The sequence below is a fragment of the Mchenga conophoros genome, linkage group LG6, assembly GCF_057382185.1.
Source record: "Mchenga conophoros isolate Kocher_MC1m ecotype Shallow Benthic linkage group LG6, M_conophoros_male_GT1.1, whole genome shotgun sequence".
Classification (NCBI taxonomy): Eukaryota; Metazoa; Chordata; class Actinopteri; order Cichliformes; family Cichlidae; genus Mchenga; species Mchenga conophoros.
Genome location: NC_140531.1, coordinates 1,303,396 through 1,326,085, shown reverse-complemented (window position 1 = coordinate 1,326,085; position 22,690 = coordinate 1,303,396). Strand labels below are relative to the sequence as shown.

Here is a 22,690-nt window from a genome sequence, read left to right as displayed (position 1 = left end):
ATTAATTAAATAAATATTACTCACGTGAGAGTAATTTAACTGGTTAAAAAAAAGGGAGATGTAGCTCATAAAAACTCTTTGATAGAAAAATCCTCATTCATACCTCTGGGGTGCAGACTCTTAAAACGGAATATCCAAGATGCTTCTCTTTTTTTCCAGATAAAATTTATGTTGCCACCTCTTTGGTTTAGTTTAATGGCTTCTATGCCGGAAAAATAATGGTGAATTTGGATGTTTATCATTGAAGTGTCTTGCAACAGGGCTGGTTAAATCATTCCTCTTGATTGAACTTCTGTGTTCATTAATTCGATCTTTAAGAGGGCGGGATGTTTCTCCTATATATATTTTATTGCATGGGCACTGTATCATGTAGATTACATTGTTAGTTCTGCATGTGATAAAGCCCTTTATGGCAATGGTTTTGTCACCTATAGCGTCTTTGAATGATTTAACATTTTTGGTATATTGGCAATTAATGCATGCCCCACACTTGAAATTACCATGTAGGTTATGAGTTATCAGGGTTTTATCTGGAGTGATAGGGTCCTGGCAGGCTCTAACAAGCCTATCTACCTATTAAGACGCACTTAAAGAAATAGGAAAGCTCAAAAAGGAAGCTAAAGAGCTCCTCAAACACAAAGTGAAACTGGCCAAACAGCAGCTGAAAGAAACATTTAAAGATGCCGAGGAGCAGCTCAACAAAACCTTAAAAGAACTGAAGGCAAAAGAAAAGCAAGCCGAGGACAGGAGGGGATTCTGGAGCAGCCTGCTGAGGAAGAACTGACCCAGCAGCATCTCAATAGTTTCTTCCTCCTCTCTCCACCTTTCTTTCTCCCCATCCTTCTTCTTGGGACGTTTGTTTGTTTTTTAAAAACTCTAATCTAAATACATGCACTGAAACACACAAATAAAATTGCCATAACTTGACCTCATGTTGCCTGCTTGTGTGTCTGTGGATGTAAAACAGTAACACACCTCCTGCTCTGTGTCTTTAATTGTAAATAAATGCAATATGTTTTCATTTTAAAATGCAGTGCAAAAAACTTCTGCTCCCACGTCTAACAGGCAAAGGAAGCTTTGGAGCACACTTGTAATCTTACGCTGTCAGAAGATAAACAAATGGAGAATGGTAAATTTACATGGACCTCACTCTAAATGGGTTTATATAAATCTCATATCTACTATGGCAGTGACAAACCTTAGCAGACTCTGTGGGTCCAGCTTGTGAAGCACGAGCGATTTGCTGCTGCACTGGGCTTTCAAATGTCCAATGTTTTTTCTTGAGAACTGAGACCTGACATTTTTTTGTCTGATACCTGACAAATTTTTTCTTGAGACCTGACGATGTCCTAAAATGTACACGGTACCAAAGGCATCCGCAGGTGACGACGTTTCGTCAACATTGTTGTTTGTTGGGGAGGAAACTTACAAACATACAGTGCAGCACTTCAGAGTCACACTGCTAGCGATCGAAGATTTATGTAAATTTGACAATCTGAACACACTCTGTACTGTACAGGAGACACGGCATGAGATTGATTGACAATCGTCTACAGCCAATCAGGACGCAGAACACAATGCGCTGTTAAAAAATAAAACATAAAAAAAGCATGCAAAAAAATCCGCAAAACAGCGAGTCTGCGAAAGGTGAACTGCGTTATAGCGAGGGACCACTGTACCTAGAGTGGCTCTTATTTATGCAACACTGATCAAATGAAAGGAGGCTGTCCCACACATTTATTTACAGAGGGGTACATCCTGGAGAGGAGTGGACCAGGTCACCAGTCTACTGTTCAATACAAAGATAGCAGTACAACACTTTATTGTACACACAGTGCAGTTTGGGGTTTGGGTTTTTTTTGTTTTCATACTGGAGAACAATAGCATGTCACACCAGGTCTGTGGATGGTAATATTCAAATGAAATAATGATCTATGCCAATAAAGTTTTACACTGTATTTAGACATTACATGGACCACATCCTAAACATGGTGGCTGTGGCTACAATGTAGCTGCCATCACCAGTGTGTAAATGTGTGCGTGAATGGGTGGATGACTGGATATGTAAAGCGCTTTGGGGTCCTTAGGGACTAGTAAAGCGCTATATAAATACAGGCCATTTTAAACATGGAAATTCAGCTGAATGTCCTGAATTTATCGAGTTTCGGAGAGAAAAAAAATCCTGATTGTGATTTGATTAAATGGTTTGATGAACATGTTGGCTGTTAGGTCTTCCGTACCTGAGGAAAATGGCTTCAAATAAGCGAGAACTTCAGTTACACCAGGTGTTTATCTTTAATCATCACTGAAAAATGGAGCACAGACTGGAGGTAGAGTTCAACAGGAGCACTGTTTCACACACCGTCACAGCAATCACCATCATCAGGTAGATCTCAGGCTTACATCAGCACCATTTAAACAAGACAGAATACTGTTGGCATATTGGGTAAATATTTACATTCATATAAAAATACACTGCGGGGTTTAGAACAAACAGAATAAATGTTTGTCACAGGCTCCCTGTTAGAGGTCCACCTGCAGAATCACTGAGTATGTTAGTCCTGCCGAAAAGTCACATTTCATCATGTAAGGTTGCTGAGCTATATAATCATGTCACATTGGTACAGTTGAACTGAAGAAATGCTGTATGAAACTAACAGTTATTCCATTTGTTTCCTGTAAATGAAGCAGAAGCACTAACTCACTAGTGTGAAAATCCAGGAGTCAAACCTGAGACAAACCCGTCAAAGCAGGGAAACACTGTTCACAAAACTCGGAGGCACTGTGGTCATCACTAACTCCAGAAGAATATTTGACACAAAAACCTTTTAGAGCACATCTATCAGAAAGCAACAAGCAGACTGAAAGTACACAATATAAACTATAAACAACGGTACCTTGTCACATATTCATCACCCAATCAGGTAAATCTGTGTTTTTCACTTTGGACTGCAACAATCAGCAGATGTGAGAACCAGTGAGGACAGACACAGTGAGGTTTGAACAGCTTTCAAAAGCTCATAAGACTCTAAAATGACTACAGAAATGTTAAAGTTCAAGTAAGAAAAGTTGAAATCGTCCCGTCGTCTTCAGCTCACAGGACCTTCTCCTCGCACTGACCGTCAGTCGCGTCCGGGCAGCGACAGGAGAGCCCTCCAAGCCGTGGCAGGCACAGGTGAGAACATCCGCCGTTGTCAGCGCAGTAGTTATACACTAAAGCATCAAAGGGAAGACAATGCAACAATGTCACAAAGGTCTTTACAGAAAGGCTCTTACTTTGACCGTACAGGATGTCTGAAAGGCCATGGTGGCAGAGGACTGATGATGTCACCCATGTGCACCACTGTTGCTGTCAAATGTCATTTTAGTTACATTGTATTCACATGTGTTCTCAAACTAAATGCAAAGAGAGCTTAGAGCAGCACAACAGTGTAAAAACAAAAACAGTAATGGGCAACAGAGCAGAGTTCTGATTGGCTGCTCTTTCATCGAGTTTGTGTGTGAAGGCCAGCAGTAGCAAAAAGAGATCTGTGTTACGTACGTGTTTGAAATAAAGATTTCACATCAGAGTTAGCGTGCCCGTCTTTTATACTGGGAAGAACCCATAATGTTTTCATGTGGACTGAAACAGCCAATAGTGAAAATACCTCAGAGTTCTCATGTGTGTGTTCACAGAAGGGCCAGCTGGCGGGACGAGTGCATAAACATGACTATATGACTAGAGGATCTGCAGCCTCAGGAAGTGCCTGAACACTTCATCATCCGTTTGTGTTGCACCGAAACCAGCAGGTGAAGCAGTTTCTCATCGTGGCCTGTTGTACAGTTCTGGGCTCTGAGCCAGTCTCCATATCCACAGCTGGCTTCTCTGAGGTCATGTCAGCCTGAAATTCCCATGCTTCACATGCTATGGAATCTGGAATCAATTATTCCCACTATTCCCACTGCATTAAACTGCTGTGAAACAAACTCCACAGAGCTCGAAACTCTCAGCCCACAAAGTTCCAACGAACGGGAAACTTCTCTGCTTACAAAAAGACAACATGGGAAAATCACCACCACCTTTAGGGATGTAAGAAAATATCGATACAACCAAATATCGCGATATTTCGCGCAATGATACTGAATCGATATTTAAAATCACTGTTATCGATTTTTTTAATTGAAAAATGACATGCATTTACTGTTTATTTCTTTTGTATGTTGGAATTCAAACTCCGGCCACTGGTTTGCAGTTTTCACCGCCTTTACTATGACGTAAAAACGAGGTCTCGCGATAACTGTAGAAGCGTCTAGTTTGCCAAAAGAACGAAGTAGAACAGTCAGTGGACGTGTGTGATGCTAGCTAACTGATGACTGAAGAGGAGAGGATACAGCCGGCCCCCGCAGCTTTCAAAGATGATGTGTGGACTTATTTTGGATTTAGGACAAAAGAAGGCAGTAAAGACTATGACAAGAGCTATGCAGTCTGTAAAACCTGCACCGCCAGAGTCAAATATTCCGGTAACACAACAAATTTACGAACACACGTGTCTAGACACCATAGCGACGTAGCGTCAAATGCTAATTTTAAAACGAAACGAGGTGATCCCGCTCAACGGACAATTGAAGAAGTTAACTTTTCGAAACTACCAGCAACTTCAACTCGTGCAACAAAAATAACGCGGTCAGTACTTGTTTTTATTTGCAAAGACATGCGCCCTCTGAGTGTTGTGGAGAATAAAGGATTTCGTAATATGATTAAAACGCTGGAGCCCCGTTACACCGTTCCTTCTCGACAACACATCACGGACATCGCTCTGCCAAAGTTGTACCAAGAAGTCAAAGCGACAGTGCTGGACTCTCTCAGCTCGGCTGAGACAGTTGCTCTGACATGCGACGCTTGGACTTCGAGAGCCACTGAATCGTACGTAACTGTTACAGCACATCACATAACGGACCAGTGGGACCTTCAGTCTCATGTACTACAAACCCGAGCCATGCATGACAGTCACACAGGTGAGCACATTGCAGCGTTACTAACTGACGCTGTGGCTGAATGGGGATTGAACGCAAAGGACCTTGTTGTTGTTACCGATAATGCACCAAACATGGCTCTCGCGGCTAGACTTGCCTCAGCTATCCAAAGTAGCAAGGAGTTTCCTATGCATTCCTGGAACAAGTGTCTCTGCAGGGAGAGTTTTCTCCTCTGCAGGAGACATAGTAAATGCACAGAGAAGTGTCCTGAGAGCTGACCATGTCGATCAGCTTGTATTCCTGCACAAAAATCTGGAAATTGAAAAATAAACACTGAGAAAACACTACACATGTAAAATCTCTGATATGAGAATGTTTGACATTTTGGTTGAGTCTCATAAGCACTTATTTAGATGAGTAAATTCCTTTTTTCAGGTTGTACTAAAAGTGTTCCATTGATGGACACTGCAGAGCTGTACTTTATTTTATCAACACTTAATTGTAATAGCACTTTACATTTTTTGTTAATGTTTACTTGGATGGATTCTTCAAGCAATTTCATTTTTGATTTATATTTGTTTATGTTAAGGTCACATAAAAAGTACTTTGTTTTGATGCTCCATAGAGCAGTTTTTGGATAAGTATTTTACAATCATAGTACTTAGAAAGACTTCAGTGTTACATGTTTACTTTTTTCATGTTAAAAAATACTTGATATTTCAGTAAAGTAGTTTTTGTTTGTTTATTTGACATGACTTCTAATAAGGCAGATGTTAATTTCTCCATTCATTTTGAACTTAGAGTGTTTTTGTTTCAGATGTTTCATGTCAAGCATTAAACAGTTTGGACTGTTTACTTGAGTTTTCCTAATTAAATTTAGTCCTACTAAACACAAATATCGTCTGGCTTTTAGTATTGCAATATATCGTATCGTCTACCCTGTATTATGATACATATTGTATCGCCAGATTCTTGCCAATACACACCCCTAGTTCCCTTATTTCCTGACGGTTTTATGACCTCTGGCAATATTTATTAATGTAAAAAACCAAAAAAACAATTAAAAACTAGTAACAACCAAACGAAACCAACCTTTTTCCCCTAATCTCAGTATTCATGCTAAGCTAAGCTAATTACACTCAGATGAGCTTTGCCCCCTTTTAAAAAAACCTTTGTAAACCTTCCTCCCACAGACTGTACTCTACAATTTCTCATCGTCCTTAGTCCCTACATTTGTCTCTCTGGTTTCAGTCACTGCTCTGGCTGATAGAAGTCATACCCTGTGGACACTGTGTTGCTGTTGTGGTGATGCCGTACAGGCGAGAGCGTTTCTGTGGCAGAAACTCTTCTGTCTCTTTCCCCAAGTGACGATCCACAGCCACCACGGCCTCCCTGTAAAACACCCACAACCTTTTAAATATCTCAGAGGCCACATAGTGATGTGTCAGATATGTCACATTAACACTGCCATTAGTCACAATGTAGTGAATGTAAGATACAAAGCACTTAAACATAGGAAAAGGGCTTGTGTAAATAGGTGAATGAGGCATGTTGTATAAAATGTTTTGACTTCTCCGTGAGAGTAGCTGACGTCATTAGCCACTTCCAGGTCCAAACTCCGCTTCAGGTCCCAAAGTCAAACGAACACTGCGACATCACTGAGAGTTACAAACTGTCTAAATTCTTTCATCTTTAATAAAATGATCAGTGTTGCTGCTTTACCAGGTGTAACTATGAAGTTTAACAACCGGTCGCAGCAGATGGCCCCGCCCCTCCCTGAGCCTGGTTCTGCCGGAGGTTTCTTCCTGTTCAAAGGGAGTTTTTCCTTCCCACTGTCGCCAAAGTGCTGCTCATAGGGGGTCATATGATTGTTGGGTTTTTCTCTGTATCTATGAGGCGCCTTGAGGCGACTTTTGTTGTGATTTGGCGCTATATAAATAAAAGTGAATTGAATTTAATTGAATTGAATTAACATGCAGGATGTTAACATGCAGGATGTTAACATGCAGGATGCTGTAAACGGACCAAACTTCAGCCAGGAGAACAACTGAGATAATCCATCCACAATACAGGTTAGTCATTCATATACTGCTGCATGGGCTGGGCTGTAGTTACATCCTAAGGTTTTAAAAACTGAGCTTTAAAATGAACAGTGGCAATAAAAACCGAGAGAGGCCGACAGCGATCACTGACTGTTTTAGTGATCACTAAACACTATGTAATCTGGCTTGTTCAGATTAAATAGAACAAGATACAAAACATTAAAACATGTTAAAAACACAACAGCCTTAATAAACTCAGAGCAGTTTGGACCCGGAAGCAGGGTTCATATGTCATCACTTAAAGACCGGATATAAGACTCAGTCCATGTACCATTTGACAGTTTTGAGCCAGGACTTTCTGGATTTAGATCAGCAGAGCTCTAAATAAAGAAAAATGCAAAGTAAATGTCTTAGTTGGTACCTCCTCCAGTCAGTGTAATACAGGTTTCTTCCAAAGGAAACCAGGGCAAACGGATACTGGATCCCTTCGACGATATTCCGCCTCAGTTGGCGGTGAGGATCCATACACTCCACCTTCCGAGTCCCTGCAGAGTCATTGGGATAAGTAATCCAGGAACACATTACCAGTAGGAGCTCTGAGTGCTGTGTGTGGATCTGAGGAAGGCTTTTTCCTACCTGCATCTGCCCAGCATAGCTGTTGGTTTTCATAGTCAAAGGTGAGACCGTTGGGAAGTGCTAGATTGTCTTTGACCAGGACAACTCGCCCAGTCCCATCCATGTTGGACATCTCAATTTTAGGCCCGTCTCTATTCCAGTCTGCCCAGTACAGCCGCCTGAGACCAACATCACAAAAACCAGTTACAAGAAACTGCTACTGCTGGGTTCATGATACAACTTCTGCTCTGATATTAATTTCACTGCTAGCAGACTCAAGCACATTAGCTTTCACCAAGAGTCCTGAAGTTATTGCTAGTAATTAGAATATATGGCATGTAGTAATGGATATATTGGACAAAGGATGCTGATTCATAGTGAAGGAGGACATGCAGAGGGTTGGAGTGACAGAGGAAGATGCTGGGAGGATGAGGAGGATGATAGAGGCATTGTGAGATAAAGGAACCTTCTAAAGGAAGCAACCAAAAGATGTAGTACACACAGGGTCAGTGCTACTCCTCGTTATACGATTACATAGTATTACTGCTAATACCTAGAGATGGCACGATACCACTTTTTTATGTCCGATACCGATACCGATATCATAAATTTGGATATCTGCCGATACCGATATGAATCCGATATAGTGTTTTTTAATCAACAAAACTGTTTTTTAAATATCTTGCTGCATTTTGTATAAGTTCATACTCAAGTTTAAAACAACAACTACACTAAAGCTATTCTGTTATACCTGTATACAAAAAAAAATATTTCATAGTTCAGCAATACTGATCAATCTAATAAACTTAAACCTACACCATCCTCCCTATTCTGGTATTTTAAAGAGTACTTAGCGTAAATATTAAGCAGCCTAACTAATAGGGTTCCAACTCCCAGCAACAACAAAAATAAATAAATAAAAAATAGGGAACCACCCCTCACACTCCACCTCATGATGCTTAATCGACGTAATCAACCTTAATTTGATGCAGTGTGAAAAAAAATGCACAGAAATCAATTATTTTTCAAGAAATATTAAATAGATTCAACATCTTTCTTCAACAAAATTGCAGACTGCACAGATGGTACCTTCCCAAAGGAAAAAGTACTATAGCTTACTAGGGTATATATATATATATATATATATATATATATATATATATATATATATATATATATATATTAGACTTAATAGTCACTATATACAGTAATTGACTTCTATTCATTTTACATCAAATTAAAACTTTGGGTGTCAGATAATTATTTATTAAAAGCTAGACATTTTAAATGAGAATAAGAAAGAAAAGTATGTCTTTGTGCCCCCTTTTCCCTGTTCATGCCCTATCGGCCCCCCTGGCTAAACTTTGCTAGATCCGCCCCTGCACAGTTACCAGCCGTCAGCTACATAGAAAAGATCCTGGAGTAGAAAGTAATATTAAATAAATTCTAACAACAGCTGATCAAGCTTAAACGTGCTGCTGTTGTTCAGCCGCTGGTTTCCTCTTTCTGGTGCAAAGTGGACCAAAAACAAACTAGAGACACGGACTCACGACAGAAAAGCCGATCAGCTGATCGTTAAGCAGTTTCATGATTGAAGTAGCAGCAAGAAGAGGCAGTCGTTTGTTAAGCTTAACGCAGGAATGCTTTACAAACATTCAGAGATGGACTTACACACTTGCTTTACTTCTCTCGGGGATAACTTTGTCGGAGATGAAATGCCGGGTTGCTAGCGAAGCTCCAAATGCTATCCAGACCACCGACAGGTCCCGCATGCCACAGCCGCGCTATCACGTGATGCATACTGCTCCGAGTGCTAACGTGCTGAGGTGAGTTACGGCGTGTTGCAAGTTTTGTGAGGTGCTTTCGTGATATTTAATGGATCGGATTACATTTTTTATTTTTCTCCGATATCCGATCCAGTAATTTAGGTCAGTATCGGACCGATACCGATACGTAATATCGGATCGGTCCATCTCTACTAATACCAATACAAATACTATTACCCGTATGCTGGGTTGGTGACGATGGGTCGAGGGTTCACCAGGTCAGTGTCAAAAAGGACTCTCCGGTGACTGCCGTCCAGCTTTGAGACCTCTATGGTGTCTCGCGTGGAGTCAGTCCAGAATAGAAGGCGGGCCACGTGGTCAATGGCGATGCCTTCAGGACTCTGCAGCTCTGAGGAGGAGCAGACATACTTAACACTGAATACAGGGACTGATGGCACCACTGCACTTAACTGCCAAAGGCCGAAGAGCTCAACTTCATCAGGGGCCTGGCAGGAACATCGAAAAAAAACCCTTAAACTACAAGTCACTAGCATACAGCTAAGAAGTACAGACCAAGAACATTCCTGTGGCCACACGAGCTGCTCAGCAACACCTGAAAAATACTGACCAGCCTTTTCAAAAGATTTTTGATGAAGCATCCACGGGATCTACCAGAAGGTTCCAGGAGTCGGATGTTCAATCCCTAATACTGGGACAGTTTGATCTTTGGTTTTGAGAATATAGTTTAGCTCTTGTGACAGCAGCTGCAATGAAACCATCCCACTGCTAGAACAAAGAAGTCCTGGGCATAACTTCTCCTGCACCCGAGTAATCAAACAAAGAACCACACAAGCTCCAGTCTCTCGTACAAGTTCAGCACAAAGTGGAGCCACATATAAAGCTGCTTCTGCTCAGTCGCGACACGTGCTGTACCTTTAGTAACAACTGGAACGATGTCTCCTCCAGTGAGGCTGGCCTTGCTGATAGCTGGTCCAGTGATGTCGGTCCAGTAAACCATCTTCTCCACACAGTCGTAGGCCACAGCGATCACCACTCGATCCTGGTCATGAAAGAAGAAAAAGATCAACCTTTCATTATTTTAACAGACAGCTGTGTGTTCAGCTGCAACACATTAATGCAGATGTGCCAGATGATTTCTAGACTTCATGACAGAGACGAAGAGCTCTGCAGCTGAAAACAGCTAAAGAACAACGTGAATGTGTGAGGACACAAAAATCATAATCCATGAACACATTCAGGCTCTTACAGACATCTTTTCAAAAGACCCTCATCCGAGTCTAGACACAGAGAGCATTGCAGTGATGTCACTATGGTACCACTCGCAGATAATTAAACTGGTGAGTAAAATATCACTGAAACACCAAGTCAAACAACCAAGTGGCATCTCTCTGAAGAGAATATCATTATGGCCACAACACATTCAATTCAGCACCAGATCACAGCAGCAGCTGTCTCAGGGTGCTTTACACTGTAAGGTAACACTAAAGCATGTCAGGCAGCAGGACGGGCTGATAAAGTCCAGACAAAAACACGTCAGTATCTGTGGAGGCTGTCAGCAGCAGCAGTGTCATTGTTCTTACAGGGACGTGCAGCAGAGGTTTGGCCTCCTCCCTCCTCATGATGTATCCATCGAGCGGCACATGTTCGATCTTCCCGCTTTGAGCGAACAGCAGGTATGCTCCAGGAGCGATGGGCTGGACATCAGGCCGCGGCGTGGGACCGATCGGAGCGGGAGTAACTGCCTGATCGATGCCTGTGTGGGAGAAGAGTCATGCTGGCAGTGGGCTTTGTGTGGAGATGTAACAATTAGCCTACAACCTTCAGTTCACCAAGATGATACTGGCCTCTCTAAGACATCACCTGACATGTCTGACACATCCAAGTTTATATAAAGGTACATGTACAGCATTACATGACACGCATACACCAGCTGGACTCTGCGATGCTCTGCACAGATTAAAACTATATATGGCCACGGTATGCTGTGATTATGTTTCTAATCACGGACTGATTTCATCTTTTGGGTATTTAGATATTTGAATGCTGCCATTTATTTTTCTATTAAGGTAGTGGGAGTGTCAGGTGGGGTCACTCTGGTGTGAGTGGGTATGATTTTCATGTGGCCACAAGTTTGAGTGGATGGACTGCGCCTGGGAAACTGATCAGCATCGTGGGTTTATTGGGTGTTTCTAGATCTATTTGTATTCTATTGTATATATTATTCTATTTTACTCGATTGTATGTAGTATTTTTATTCTATTCCAGTGTCTTCTAATTTCTGCTACATAACTTTGCACTTTTGCTGTATCAAAAACAAATTTCCCACGTGTGCGCCTAATAAAGGTTATCTTATCTATAATTATTTTCAGTGCTTCAATCAAATGGATGTTTTTATTGTGTGTAACCTTTTACCTGTGTGTGGTGTGCAGCTGTGCCGTCCCTTTTCCCTTTGATGTTTTTGTAGTTGGGCTTTAGTTACTCTGCTCAGCTGTGTACGCCATGAACAACTGGGAGGAGCCTTGTAAAGACGGACCAACCTGTTTGTTTGTGCCACTTCCCCTGTAAACCCATTACAGGTCACACACAGCACTGACTCCCAGCTGTTTGCAGTGCTGTGCTATGAGTTTAATGTATGAATTTATTATTACCAAGCAGTGGTATGGGTATATTTCTTACTTTTTACCGTTTCTTCCTGCAGTAAATATAAACAACGACAGTATTCAGGAAGAAAACAAACACTGCAGATATTTTATCATAACTCTGGTTTTACGTGGCCGATCAACACAATTTAAAAACTGGTATAAAGTCCACACTTTTCCCGTCAGTTGTTCCGTCTGTCCTGCTCACATCTCCAATGGTTGTACACGTTGTCATTAACGTGGCTTCATCCACATCAGCCGCTTTGCTAAAACACCGGTGTCGCAGATAAGGACGCTGTCATAGCCTGTCAACCACGTTGATTAGCTGCGTATATACGAATGTGAATCGCGTGATTGGCTGGACTATGGGATAATGTGGCATCGTTCTGATCCCATACGGGAGCAGCCAGTCACTGACTAACACTGCAGAACAGAATTGTTAAAGTATTAATTTTAATTTCAATTCAGGTTTTTTTTGTGTGCAGAGACGTGCCAGCAGCTTAGAGGGAACATTGCAGCCTGGCTACAGAGCTGAAGAGAAACCTGGGGTTGTTCTTATTTCCTTCAATCAGTGATGAATAGTAAGATGTTCTGGCTTTGCGGAGGGCTTTCTTATAAAGCAGCAAACTATTTCTCCAGGCTAAATGATGATCCTCTAGATTTGTGACACGCCATTTCCTCTCCAGCTTACGAGTCATCTGCTTTAGGCTACGTGTTTGAGAATTATACCACGGAGTCAGGTACTTCTGATTAGAGACCTTAGTTTTCACTGGACCTACAGTATCCAGAGTCGTACGTAGTGAGGAGGTGAAATTATTAACAAGATAATCGACCTCTGTTGGAGTAGCGTTCAGATAGCTGCTCTGCTCTGTGTTGGTACAGGGCATTGAAGATGATAACAGTGGGTGGATTATATTCTTAAACTTAGTTACAGCGCTTTCAGAAAGACATCTACTGTGATAAAGTCTACTCTTTACTGCTGTGTAATCAATTATTGTAAGTGTAAATGTTATCAGGAAATGATCAAACAGGAGAGGGTTTTCAGTTATATAATGCTCGACAGTACATTTATCATGTGCAGCTTCAGGCAGAAAAGAAATCATATTTAAATTGAAATGAACCTCATATGAGTAAAAAGTTTAATATATCGATAGAATGACACGATAAAATGTTTGTTTTCCGATAGCACAACATCAATAAGCAGAAACAGAGACTCACAAAGAGGAGGGCTACTGTGAGGTCCTGTGCGGGTGTTGGGGACCTCCTGCCCGTTGGCGTCCACACACCAGCACTGCCCAATGCTTTGGTGGCACTGCGTGGGCTCGTAAGCTCCGCGCTCGTCACACCGGGGAACGTACCGACCGACAGTCGGACGAGGACGGAATGAGAAGGGAACGTCAGAGTCGGCTACGGCACTCGCTCTCTGCTGCTCACACCGGGTCTTCTCACGCTCTGAGGACACACGAGAACGAAACACGTTCACAGAGTGATGGTCGCGCCTACGGAGACGTACCAGTGTCCCGCTCCTTAGAGAGTCACATGTTCACAGTCACACAGTAGTAGCATCTGATGACATTAGCATTAATGCATCCACAGGGTCACAGGGAACAGGAAGAAAACATGAGGCTCCAACACCTGTCAAGTTAAACCTGCTCTTGATCTGTTATTGACATCACTAGCCCCGCCCCTTTCTTTCTATTTAGCATCCAAGCAGTCAGACTTCTGCAATACCTCCCCAGGCCTTTCTTTGGACGCTGGCTGCTTTTATCCATGTACCAGATGACTTTCAGATAATTTTTTATGTGTTTGTTACTTAAACCACATCACTTTGACCTCTGAATCACTAAAGCATAAAAGGGTCAAGATCTGCGAGGCAGATCGTCAGGAGATGAGAAGTGTGGACCCAAGTGCAAGCGCTGACAACTGAGTAAATGAATGAGTTTTCTTTTCAGGGAAAGGTGAAGCACAAACAAAAGCAGAGCATCGCAGGGAACTAAACCAAACAAAGGCTAAACTGGAAGCAGCTACAAAACAATAACACAGAGGAACAAAAACCTGCGAAACCTGAAACGTCCAACAGGAGACGATACACAGACGAACCAGCAACTAACAGAGGCAGACACAAGGCTTAAATACACAGAGGGACAACGAGGGAATGAGACACAGCTGGGAGTAAGAAATGACGAGACCATGGGGACGCAAAACTCAATACACTGACATGAGACACAGACCTTCACTATAAAACAGGAAATGCACGAGGGCGAGCACAGACACGACGAGCTGCAGAGACATGGAATAAAACACGAGGGGGAAACCCAGTAAACTAATCTGAACAACTTAGGACTGAGAATAACTCCAAGAACAACAAATGAACGTAAGATGATACAGAAACGCAAGGAAACAAAGAACGCCGGGTCAAATGACCCAAAGGAGCTGTTTACTAAAGGGACGAACCAGTCAGCACATAACAGACAACCAAAGAACACATACAAGTGTATCTTTGTTAAAAGCAGCATGTTGCACTGCAGGGCAACCTGCTTGTGACAAATAAAGCTTTGAGTGATTGATTGATGTCGAAAAACACTCCATACAAATGATTTTTGCACCAACAGCATGATTCCCAAAGACAACGACGTGACACGGTGTCTGTAGGACGTCTGAGGAAACTGGAGGCTAAAAAACCTGATCAGCAGGTGATCAGGAACTGAAACGATGCTGCAGTGTTAGCATTGAATCAGGAGGAAGACGTATGGTGTCCTGATCAGGGTGCATTTGTTTGTATGGACTGTGAGTCTGGAATGAATCACTATTAGAAACAAAGGATTCGTCATTTTCAAATGCATCAAACTTTAATGACTGGGTCATTTGGAAAAACAAAACACATGTGACACGTGGCTTATTTCAAAGGTCCGTGCTCCTGAGCAGACTTCAGCACGTGGCAGCTGCAGATACAAAGACTGAGTGATTAAAGCAGCAGGCTCTTCATCTCTGTGGTCCCACAGCGAGTGTCCTCAAAGACAAACCACAAGCCAGCCACAACAGTGTCATCGCACACGACAGCAGGCTGTCCTCACAGCGCCACATCTGCCCCCAACAGTCCAACGGGACAAAGGATCCCTGATGGCGGCGGAGACGATCAAAGCCCCGCTGTCGACACTAGAGGCATCTAAAAGATGCTGCTGACATTAAGAGTCACGGACATGTTTTGACACGGGACACTAAATGATGCCTTCAGAGGCAAGACAGGTCATAATAAAGGATGGAAATATGACAAAACTGTGGTGCAGAGGAGTAAAGCTGTAATTAGCTGTGTGCCTCCAGCTGCTGACAGCTGGAATCAGTATTACTCTGACTGCTGGCTGCGCTTCTGTTTGTCTTCTTTTAGTAACACACACACTTTCAGAAAAAGAAAGAAAACATGAATCAGGAACAAAAAACGCTGCTGTTTCCTCAACACTAACTGTACTTGAATGCGTCACATGTTGAGTTAGATCAGACAGAGAATGTGCTGCTGTGCTCCGAGCAGCATCAGAACCATGCAGCTGGAGCTGCAGGACGACACTCTTACTGGAACTCACAAATCAAAACACTCTCATGGGTCTCAGTGTCTCCGTTTACAGTGATACATGCATGGCTGGGGTGTTTAAACAGACTCCTCCAGGATGACCTGTTTCACGATTAAAACAATGAATGGGGGCAGTCACTCTGGAACCAGCAACCCTCTGTCTGTAAACCTGTGAATGTGCTGGTTACCCACCTGAGAACGTGGGACTGCAGTGGAAGCCATCTCCGTGGAAACCAGGACGACACTGACAGGTAAAGGAGCCCTGTGTGTTGGAGCAGGAGGCCTCGGCGTGGCATCGATCCTGCTGCTGGCACTCATCCACATCTGAACAGGCAGAAAAAACAGAGGCTCCTCACATTCTGGATCTTGCAGTACCAGTAATGGCCACCAGATGGTGAAAAGTTTGAAGGTAGATCTTTAGTTGAATGCTGCAAATAGACTATGTGCGCCTTAGCATGTGCTACTTCTGGCACTCCTGCAGAGCGCTTCGTTTCCGGTGTGATATTCGTGCCTTGTTTATGCTCGGGTTTTCTAAAACAAGTCAACCAAATTGACGATTTACATTTCTCAAGGTGTCTTGGGCATTTACCGAATATATCTGTAGATGTTCGTCAACTTGTCGATATTTCTTCCTCCGCGCCTCAGAGCAAAAGAGAGGAAGGATTCTAATTTTATATTTCTCAGTATCTGTATACAGCGGTCCCTCGTTTATCGCGGGTGTTATGTTCTAAAAATATCCCACGATAAGTGAAATCCACAATGTAGCCACCTTTATTTTTTGCATGTTTTAAGGCTGTAAAACCCCTCACTGCACACTTTATACTCTTTTCTCAGGCAGGCATGAACATTTTCACACTTTTCTCTCTTGTTTAAACTCTCAAAGTTCAAACCTTTGTAGAAGAATAAGTCGAGTATAAACCAAAGATCAAACCCTGTTTTCAGCTGCAAGAGAATTCAACATTAATGAATCAGAAGTCCAAGTTTTAGTGTGATGGTCAGCATCTTCCTCTGCCTTCTGGGTGCTACCGCAGGTGCAGAACGTTTTGTCGACGTTGTGTTTGTTGGGGGAAACGAACATACAGTACAGCACTGCAGAGTCACACTGCCGGTGATCGATGGAGAACCGTCCAGTAGATCACAGGAGAGACGGCACAGAGGAGATCGTCTGCAGCAACCAGGACGCAGGAAAGTGAGCCGCGTCATAGAGAGGGACCGCTGTAATTTTGAAGGTACGTCACAACATACTCGTTGTAAATACTCATGTATACAGACCCTAACCAGCAATCAAGCAGTGGGCAGCCACCAATGCAGCACCCGGGGAGCAGTGTGTAGGGACGGTACCTTGCTCAGGGGTACCTCAGGGTGGCCGTTCAGTGGAGTCGAACCCCCGACCTTCCGGTCATGGGGTGTCAGGGCCACCACTCTACCTACTGAGCTATCCCTGTTCACCTGTGGCTTGAATGCTGAACATTTGCCTGTTTAAATCATAATAACTGTCACTATACAGAGATGTGTCTTCTGCTGCAGTGATGCAGTTCTGCTTGTGTTGAGTGATGTAAACAAACAATCGATCTGCACGCTTCAAACGTCAAAACTGATCATTTGACTTTTTTGACACAGCAGTGGTGAGTGTTCCCACCTTCTGCTCTTTGTAACTTAACGCCATCTTTCCGTTTTCGTGTTTGGATATGACTTTGGAGTCCACCTTCGCAGTAGCGATTGACCGCAAAATAAAGCTACTTTACATCCGGTCTTAAAACAGGAAGTTAGCATTTTCCCGTGCACAGGGTCTATTGTAATGAAGCCATAACGCCAGAGTTCCCGGGCGCGACAGCCTGGCAGGCTCCCGCAGCAGCAAAATCCTCCTAAACCTGTTTGGTCGTGTCTTTGAGAGCAGCTGTGTTATCACTGCTTGCGAATATGGACCCGAACACAAACAGCCGATGGACACTGAGCAGTCGTACGTCTGTGGGCAGAATTTAGATGACTATGTGCATCACAGACTGAATTTAAAGATAAATCACCCAAATGACCCCCTGGTGGCTGGGTGAGGTACAGGTTTTAACATAGTCCCTTTTTGCAGCTGCTAATTACGGGCTCTGAGTAGACTCTTCTTCAGCCAACGTTGAATCGACAAAGCATGCTGACAGACCCGTCTCTTTAACCAGACGGTGTATTTATAGCAGCAATAGTTTTGTCCTCCTGTCTTGCAGCCCTCTGTCCACAGAGGCTCAGATCCAGCCAGCGGTCATAAGTCTAGTGGCTCGACGGCTGAGTTAGTGACAGGTAGCATAAACGCTATGAGAGGAAAGCATCTTCATTGCATTCTGTAGCCCAAACATCCAGCTGGTCATCACGAGCCATCTCCAGCCACAAGAACAAAGAGTCCTGCCCCACAGAGCCCTGATCGAAGCAGCCAGTCTGAGACAGGGCTGAGCACTATCAGCCCACAGCGCTGTGAGGCGTGGCTGCATGTTTCAGCACGTCGATCAACGGTTAGATAACAGGAGCTAAAGGTGTCAGACCCGAACATCGTGATGTTTGTAACTGTAAGTACACTGATTCTGAAGCACTTTACAGTCTGTACCATTAGCACTGGAGCATGGTGTACGTTACATGCTGTCTGCGAGCACGACAAACATCTCCAGACTCAAGGACACACAGTTTTACATGGAGGACGACAGACATCCAATCAGCTTACAGATATTTAGAGCAATGTGCTGAAAATGACTCTGAAACCTAACAGCAAACTAGAACGCATTATTACTCGAGCCACGAGTGTCAGCGTGTTAATCCATCAAACCCATAAAGATCCAGCTCTTCAAACAGGCTGTAAGAGAGCGTTGAGATGGGCCTGAGCCCCGTGGTGACCTTTCACCCCCAAACACCTGTAATCTGAGTAAACTGATGACACACAGGTCCTGGCTGTGTTGAACATTTCACACACAGAGCCTTTGAAAGGTTTCTGTCATGTAGCTGGAGAGAGGTGCAGAACTGTGGATTGCATGAGGCTGTGCTGAGCCTCACTTGTAAAAGCTCGACCTGCAGTTACCACTCAGTAGCTGTGACTGTGGACAGACAGAGGTCTGTGGTAAAGGACTGACTGCTGTGCAGCACACACTGATACGAGCCTGTAAAGCTGTGGAGTGACTCTTCATTCTGTGACAGGTGAACATACCTGTCAGGCATACGATCCCAAACATTTGTTGTATTCATGCAGCAGTGTCTCTTACATTTACAGTGCATCTGTTTATTAAGGATGAGACATCAGCGAGCACCGTGAACTCACCCCGACAGCCCCGGCCGTTACCCTCAAACCCCGGCAGACAGGAGCAGATGTAGGCTGAACCTCTGGTGTAGCGGCACAGTGCTCTCTGTGGAACATCGCAGTCATGAGAGCCTCTCTGGCAGTGATCTACTGGACGGTTCTCCTCTGCAGGACCAGAGAGAAACATGTTTTGATGAACCTGTCCCAAACTACACGTCCCCATTCATTAGTATGATAATAAAGACCAGTGGTGTCTATCTAGCCATCCATCTTCTTCCCCCTTATCCTGGGCCGGTCGTGGGGGCAGCAGCCTACGCAGAGAAGCCCAGACCTCCCTCTTTCTGGCCACCTCCTCCACCACCACCTCCATTTCCTCCAAGGCATTCCCAGGACACGCTGTCCTGGGTCTGCCCCGGGGCCTCCTCCCGGTGGGACGTCTCACCCAGGAGGCGAACAGGAGGCATCCTTATCAGATGCCCGACCCACCTCACCTCTTTTCAATGTGGAGGAGCAGCGGCTCTACTCTGAGCCCCTCCCGGATGGCCAAACTCCTCACCCAGTCTCCAAGGGAGAGGCCAGCCACCCTTCAGAGGAAGCCCATTTCTGCTGGTTGTATCCGCGAGCTCGTTCTTTCGGTCACTACCCACAGCTCGTGATCACAGGTGAGGGTAGGGACGTAGATGGACCGGTAAATTGAGAGCTTTGCTTTTACACTCAGCTCCCTCTTCACCACGACGGACCGGCGCAGCGTCCGCATTACTGCAGCTGCAGCACCGATCCGTCTGTCGATCTCCCGTCACTCGTGAACAAGACCCAGAGACATTTCAAATCCTCCACTCGGGGCAGGAATGTACTGCCCCGGTGAAACTTCCAGGCCTTTAGTTTTTGAGATCACCTCAAAGTGCCCTGCTGTAGGTGGGTGGACAGGTCGTTTTGAAAAAAATATTAATCTTGAAGAGTATTTGACTTGTGAAGCTAAAATTCCACAGCACTCATTAACCATCCAAACTATTATATTTAAACACATCCTACATTACAACATCCCATCAGAGGGACGAGGTCCAACCAATGAACCCGACAGCATCTTCATTTTAGGTTGAAGCAGTCACATCTCGTCACTACAGACCAGGCAGGAAACATCTCGTCTGTGCTGCACAGATCGTTATTGTTTATGTCCGCTGTCAGCTTTAGGTGCAACAAAGTCATACTCACCCACAGGAACCAGATACCCCCCAGCTGTCAACACACACACACACACACACACACACACACACACACAACCCACCGACACACGTCTTTCCATCACTGGCGAACACAAAGCCGGCGGAGCACTCGCAGCGCAAACTTCCAGGCTGATTACTGCAGACGGCGTTGGGTCCACACACTGAAGGAGTCTCCCTGCACTCGTCAATATCTGCCAACAACATACATGTAATGTTACTGCACATTACATGATCTCTGCTCCATGTGCTGCTTGTAGACGCTCAGATTAAATGTAATCCAGGTTCAGATCATCATTTTACTACTATGGAGCGTTTCCACGTGACTGTCACATTTTTGAAATTATTCTCTCATCTGTTCTTTCCCATTTTCAGCACTGCCCATGTGACCAAGTGTGGGTTTGTTACCGTGGCAATATCGTCCATCTCCAGCGAAACCAGCTGTGCATTCACAGCTGAACCGGACGCCCTCGCCAGGTGTACAGACAGCGTTAATGTCGCAGCCGTGTCGGCCGCTGAAGCACGGATTCTGCTCCAGAAGACTGCCTGTCAGAAAATTAGACACACCTCCAGTCAGAAACAATGTGACTCTTCACAGCACACAAACGCAGAACCGCGCACACCGAGCAGAAAAGATTGTGCAGTTTGGCAACAAACCCTGAAGGTCAACCAGATAATGATAACCCTGAAAATAGCTCCAGTGTCTCCAGAAAGTAGCACTCACGGTAAACCACCAGCACAGCAAGAAGCGAGGCAGCGAGAGAGAACAGTGAGCTGTGTCACCTGCACGTTGTTTACCAATAAAATCTAACCGTGAAGAACAACAAGCATCATGTAAATGTGCAAACACACATATGCACACATATGTTACATGTGTTGGTGTTAGAAAGCTCTCCCATCCAGCTCTTCAGCTGTTACAGTTTCACTTTGTCACAGTTGTTGGTCGCCTGGAGACACGCTTAGTTTCCATCGTCAGCAACACAAACATCTATAGACTATATAGAAAAGATGGACCTAACCACCGCGACGTCACCACTCATTAGTGACTTCCTGAGTGCTTCTTCCAAAGCCACCATGGTTCTTGATATTTGATGTGAATACACGAAGTACAGCTGCTGTGTAACATCAGAGCTGGGGCCCGTTCTTCGTACCTCGCTAAGTAGGTTAGCCGGATGAGATTGTTGATGATTATGCGTGATCCTGGATCAGTCGGTTCCCCGAAGCTCATCCGGGACTTGCTGTCATAGCAACAGAGCCGTAAGCGTAAACCTGCTCGGGAGCAGGTTTACTTTATGTAAACAGGATTAGATCGCGGCCACTAAGGTATGTCCGCTTCATTTATACGAAAGCAACAGCGATATTCCACCACTGTTTCACCATAAATAAATAACATCAATGTAACTAAAGATAATGCAGCACTTGATCCATTTATTGATGTCACACAGATACATACAGGTCATTTCCTAAAAAAGGGAAATGTACTATTAACATTCTATTACATGTATGTGATTATTACAGATGTAATTCATATTTCACAGTAGTAATTGTAAATTACTTCGTGTAATCAAGATGAGAGACCACGGCTATAAAAGCGAAGGTGGATTTGGGAAGCCTGTCGCAGCCATGTCCTGTCCGTATACGCGACCAACCCATTGCGGAAGGTGCAAGATTGATAAGGAGAGTCCTCAGAATTCAGCGTATATTGCGGGACAGACAGGATCCTTTAGCTCAGCGCGACAGTGTGCTCATTGAGAGATATCGATTTTCCCGTGAGGGTATTATTCACTTAACCAACTTGTTGACGAGGGGGTGCAGGACCACCACCTGTCTTTGTTTGCTCTGCCCTTTTCTTGGTTGCTGTTATGAACAAACTAACAGAGTATTACAGGCCAGTATTACCTTGCCAAGAGACGCAAAGCAATCTAAGAGATAAATATTACCATTCTGTAGAATACTCCTGTATTCCACTTTTACTTGTTCCCATGTTCTTGTGGGTCCTGTTGTGGTTCTAATGTGAAAGGGGATATAATATAACATATTATAATATAATATAATGCCATATGATATTGGACAATATAGTGTCATATGATAGATCTACCCTACCGCCTACTGGTGTTGGCCAGAGGGGCCGATGGCGCGATATGGCAGCCTGGCTACAACCGTAGCTGCCTCCACCAGTGTGTGAATGTGGGAGTGAATGAATAGTGGTATCGTAAAGCGCTTTGGGTGCCTTGGAAAGCGCTATATAAATCCAATCCATTATTATTAGTATTATTATTAAATTACCTACGAGTTTGATTTGTCAGCAACTTCCTGCCAGCCCTCTCTCCTTGCTTTTGCAGCCTTTGCAGTGTTCTCTTGCGTTTTAATTAAACTCTGAAACTCCTGAAATCCCTCACTCATGAGTTCTTGCTCTGCTGCCGGAAAATACCGAGCACGCCCCTTCGACATTTTCGCCGACCAATCAGCGGGTTGCCGATCAATGTTTCTACTATCGATGCGTAGCCCCTTTTACGACACCCAGTGATGTCACATTCCTGCGTCCAGCTGTAGTAATCGTCAACAGCAGGTGTGTTCGGGGAACCGGATTAGCGAGCTCAC

The 22,690-nt window shown here is 44.0% G+C and overlaps 2 protein-coding genes across 5 annotated transcripts in view; one reads left to right on the top strand and one right to left on the bottom strand.

Moving 5' to 3' along the window:
• Window positions 1-435: 435 nt before the first annotated feature.
• LOC146571814 (nidogen-1-like) overlaps window positions 436-22,690 on the bottom strand; it is a 41,437-nt gene continuing 19,182 nt past the window's right edge. For 2 of the 4 annotated variants that reach the window (XM_085275783.1, XM_085275784.1), the window contains exons 9-20: window positions 20,498-20,635; window positions 20,155-20,283; window positions 18,891-19,034; window positions 15,794-15,925; window positions 13,255-13,488; window positions 10,978-11,150; window positions 10,310-10,436; window positions 9,614-9,785; window positions 7,632-7,789; window positions 7,417-7,540; window positions 6,233-6,345; window positions 442-3,213 (exon numbers count right to left, since the gene is read on the bottom strand). In XM_085275783.1, coding sequence (XP_085131909.1) covers window positions 3,095-3,213; window positions 6,233-6,345; window positions 7,417-7,540; window positions 7,632-7,789; window positions 9,614-9,785; window positions 10,310-10,436; window positions 10,978-11,150; window positions 13,255-13,488; window positions 15,794-15,925; window positions 18,891-19,034; window positions 20,155-20,283; window positions 20,498-20,635 — 1,763 coding nt within the window. In that variant the 3' untranslated portion in view covers window positions 442-3,094. Of the gene's footprint in view, window positions 3,214-6,232; window positions 6,346-7,416; window positions 7,541-7,631; window positions 7,790-9,613; window positions 9,786-10,309; window positions 10,437-10,977; window positions 11,151-13,254; window positions 13,489-15,793; window positions 15,926-18,890; window positions 19,035-20,154; window positions 20,284-20,497; window positions 20,636-22,690 lie in introns of all 4 variants that reach the window. The other 2 variants (XM_085275781.1, XM_085275782.1) reach the window with 2 other exon arrangements.
• LOC146571815 (E3 SUMO-protein ligase ZBED1-like) lies at window positions 4,012-5,231 on the top strand. The gene has a single exon (XM_085278757.1). The coding sequence runs from the start codon at window positions 4,350-4,352 to the stop codon at window positions 5,229-5,231; it is 882 nt and encodes a 293-aa protein (XP_085134883.1). The 5' UTR covers window positions 4,012-4,349.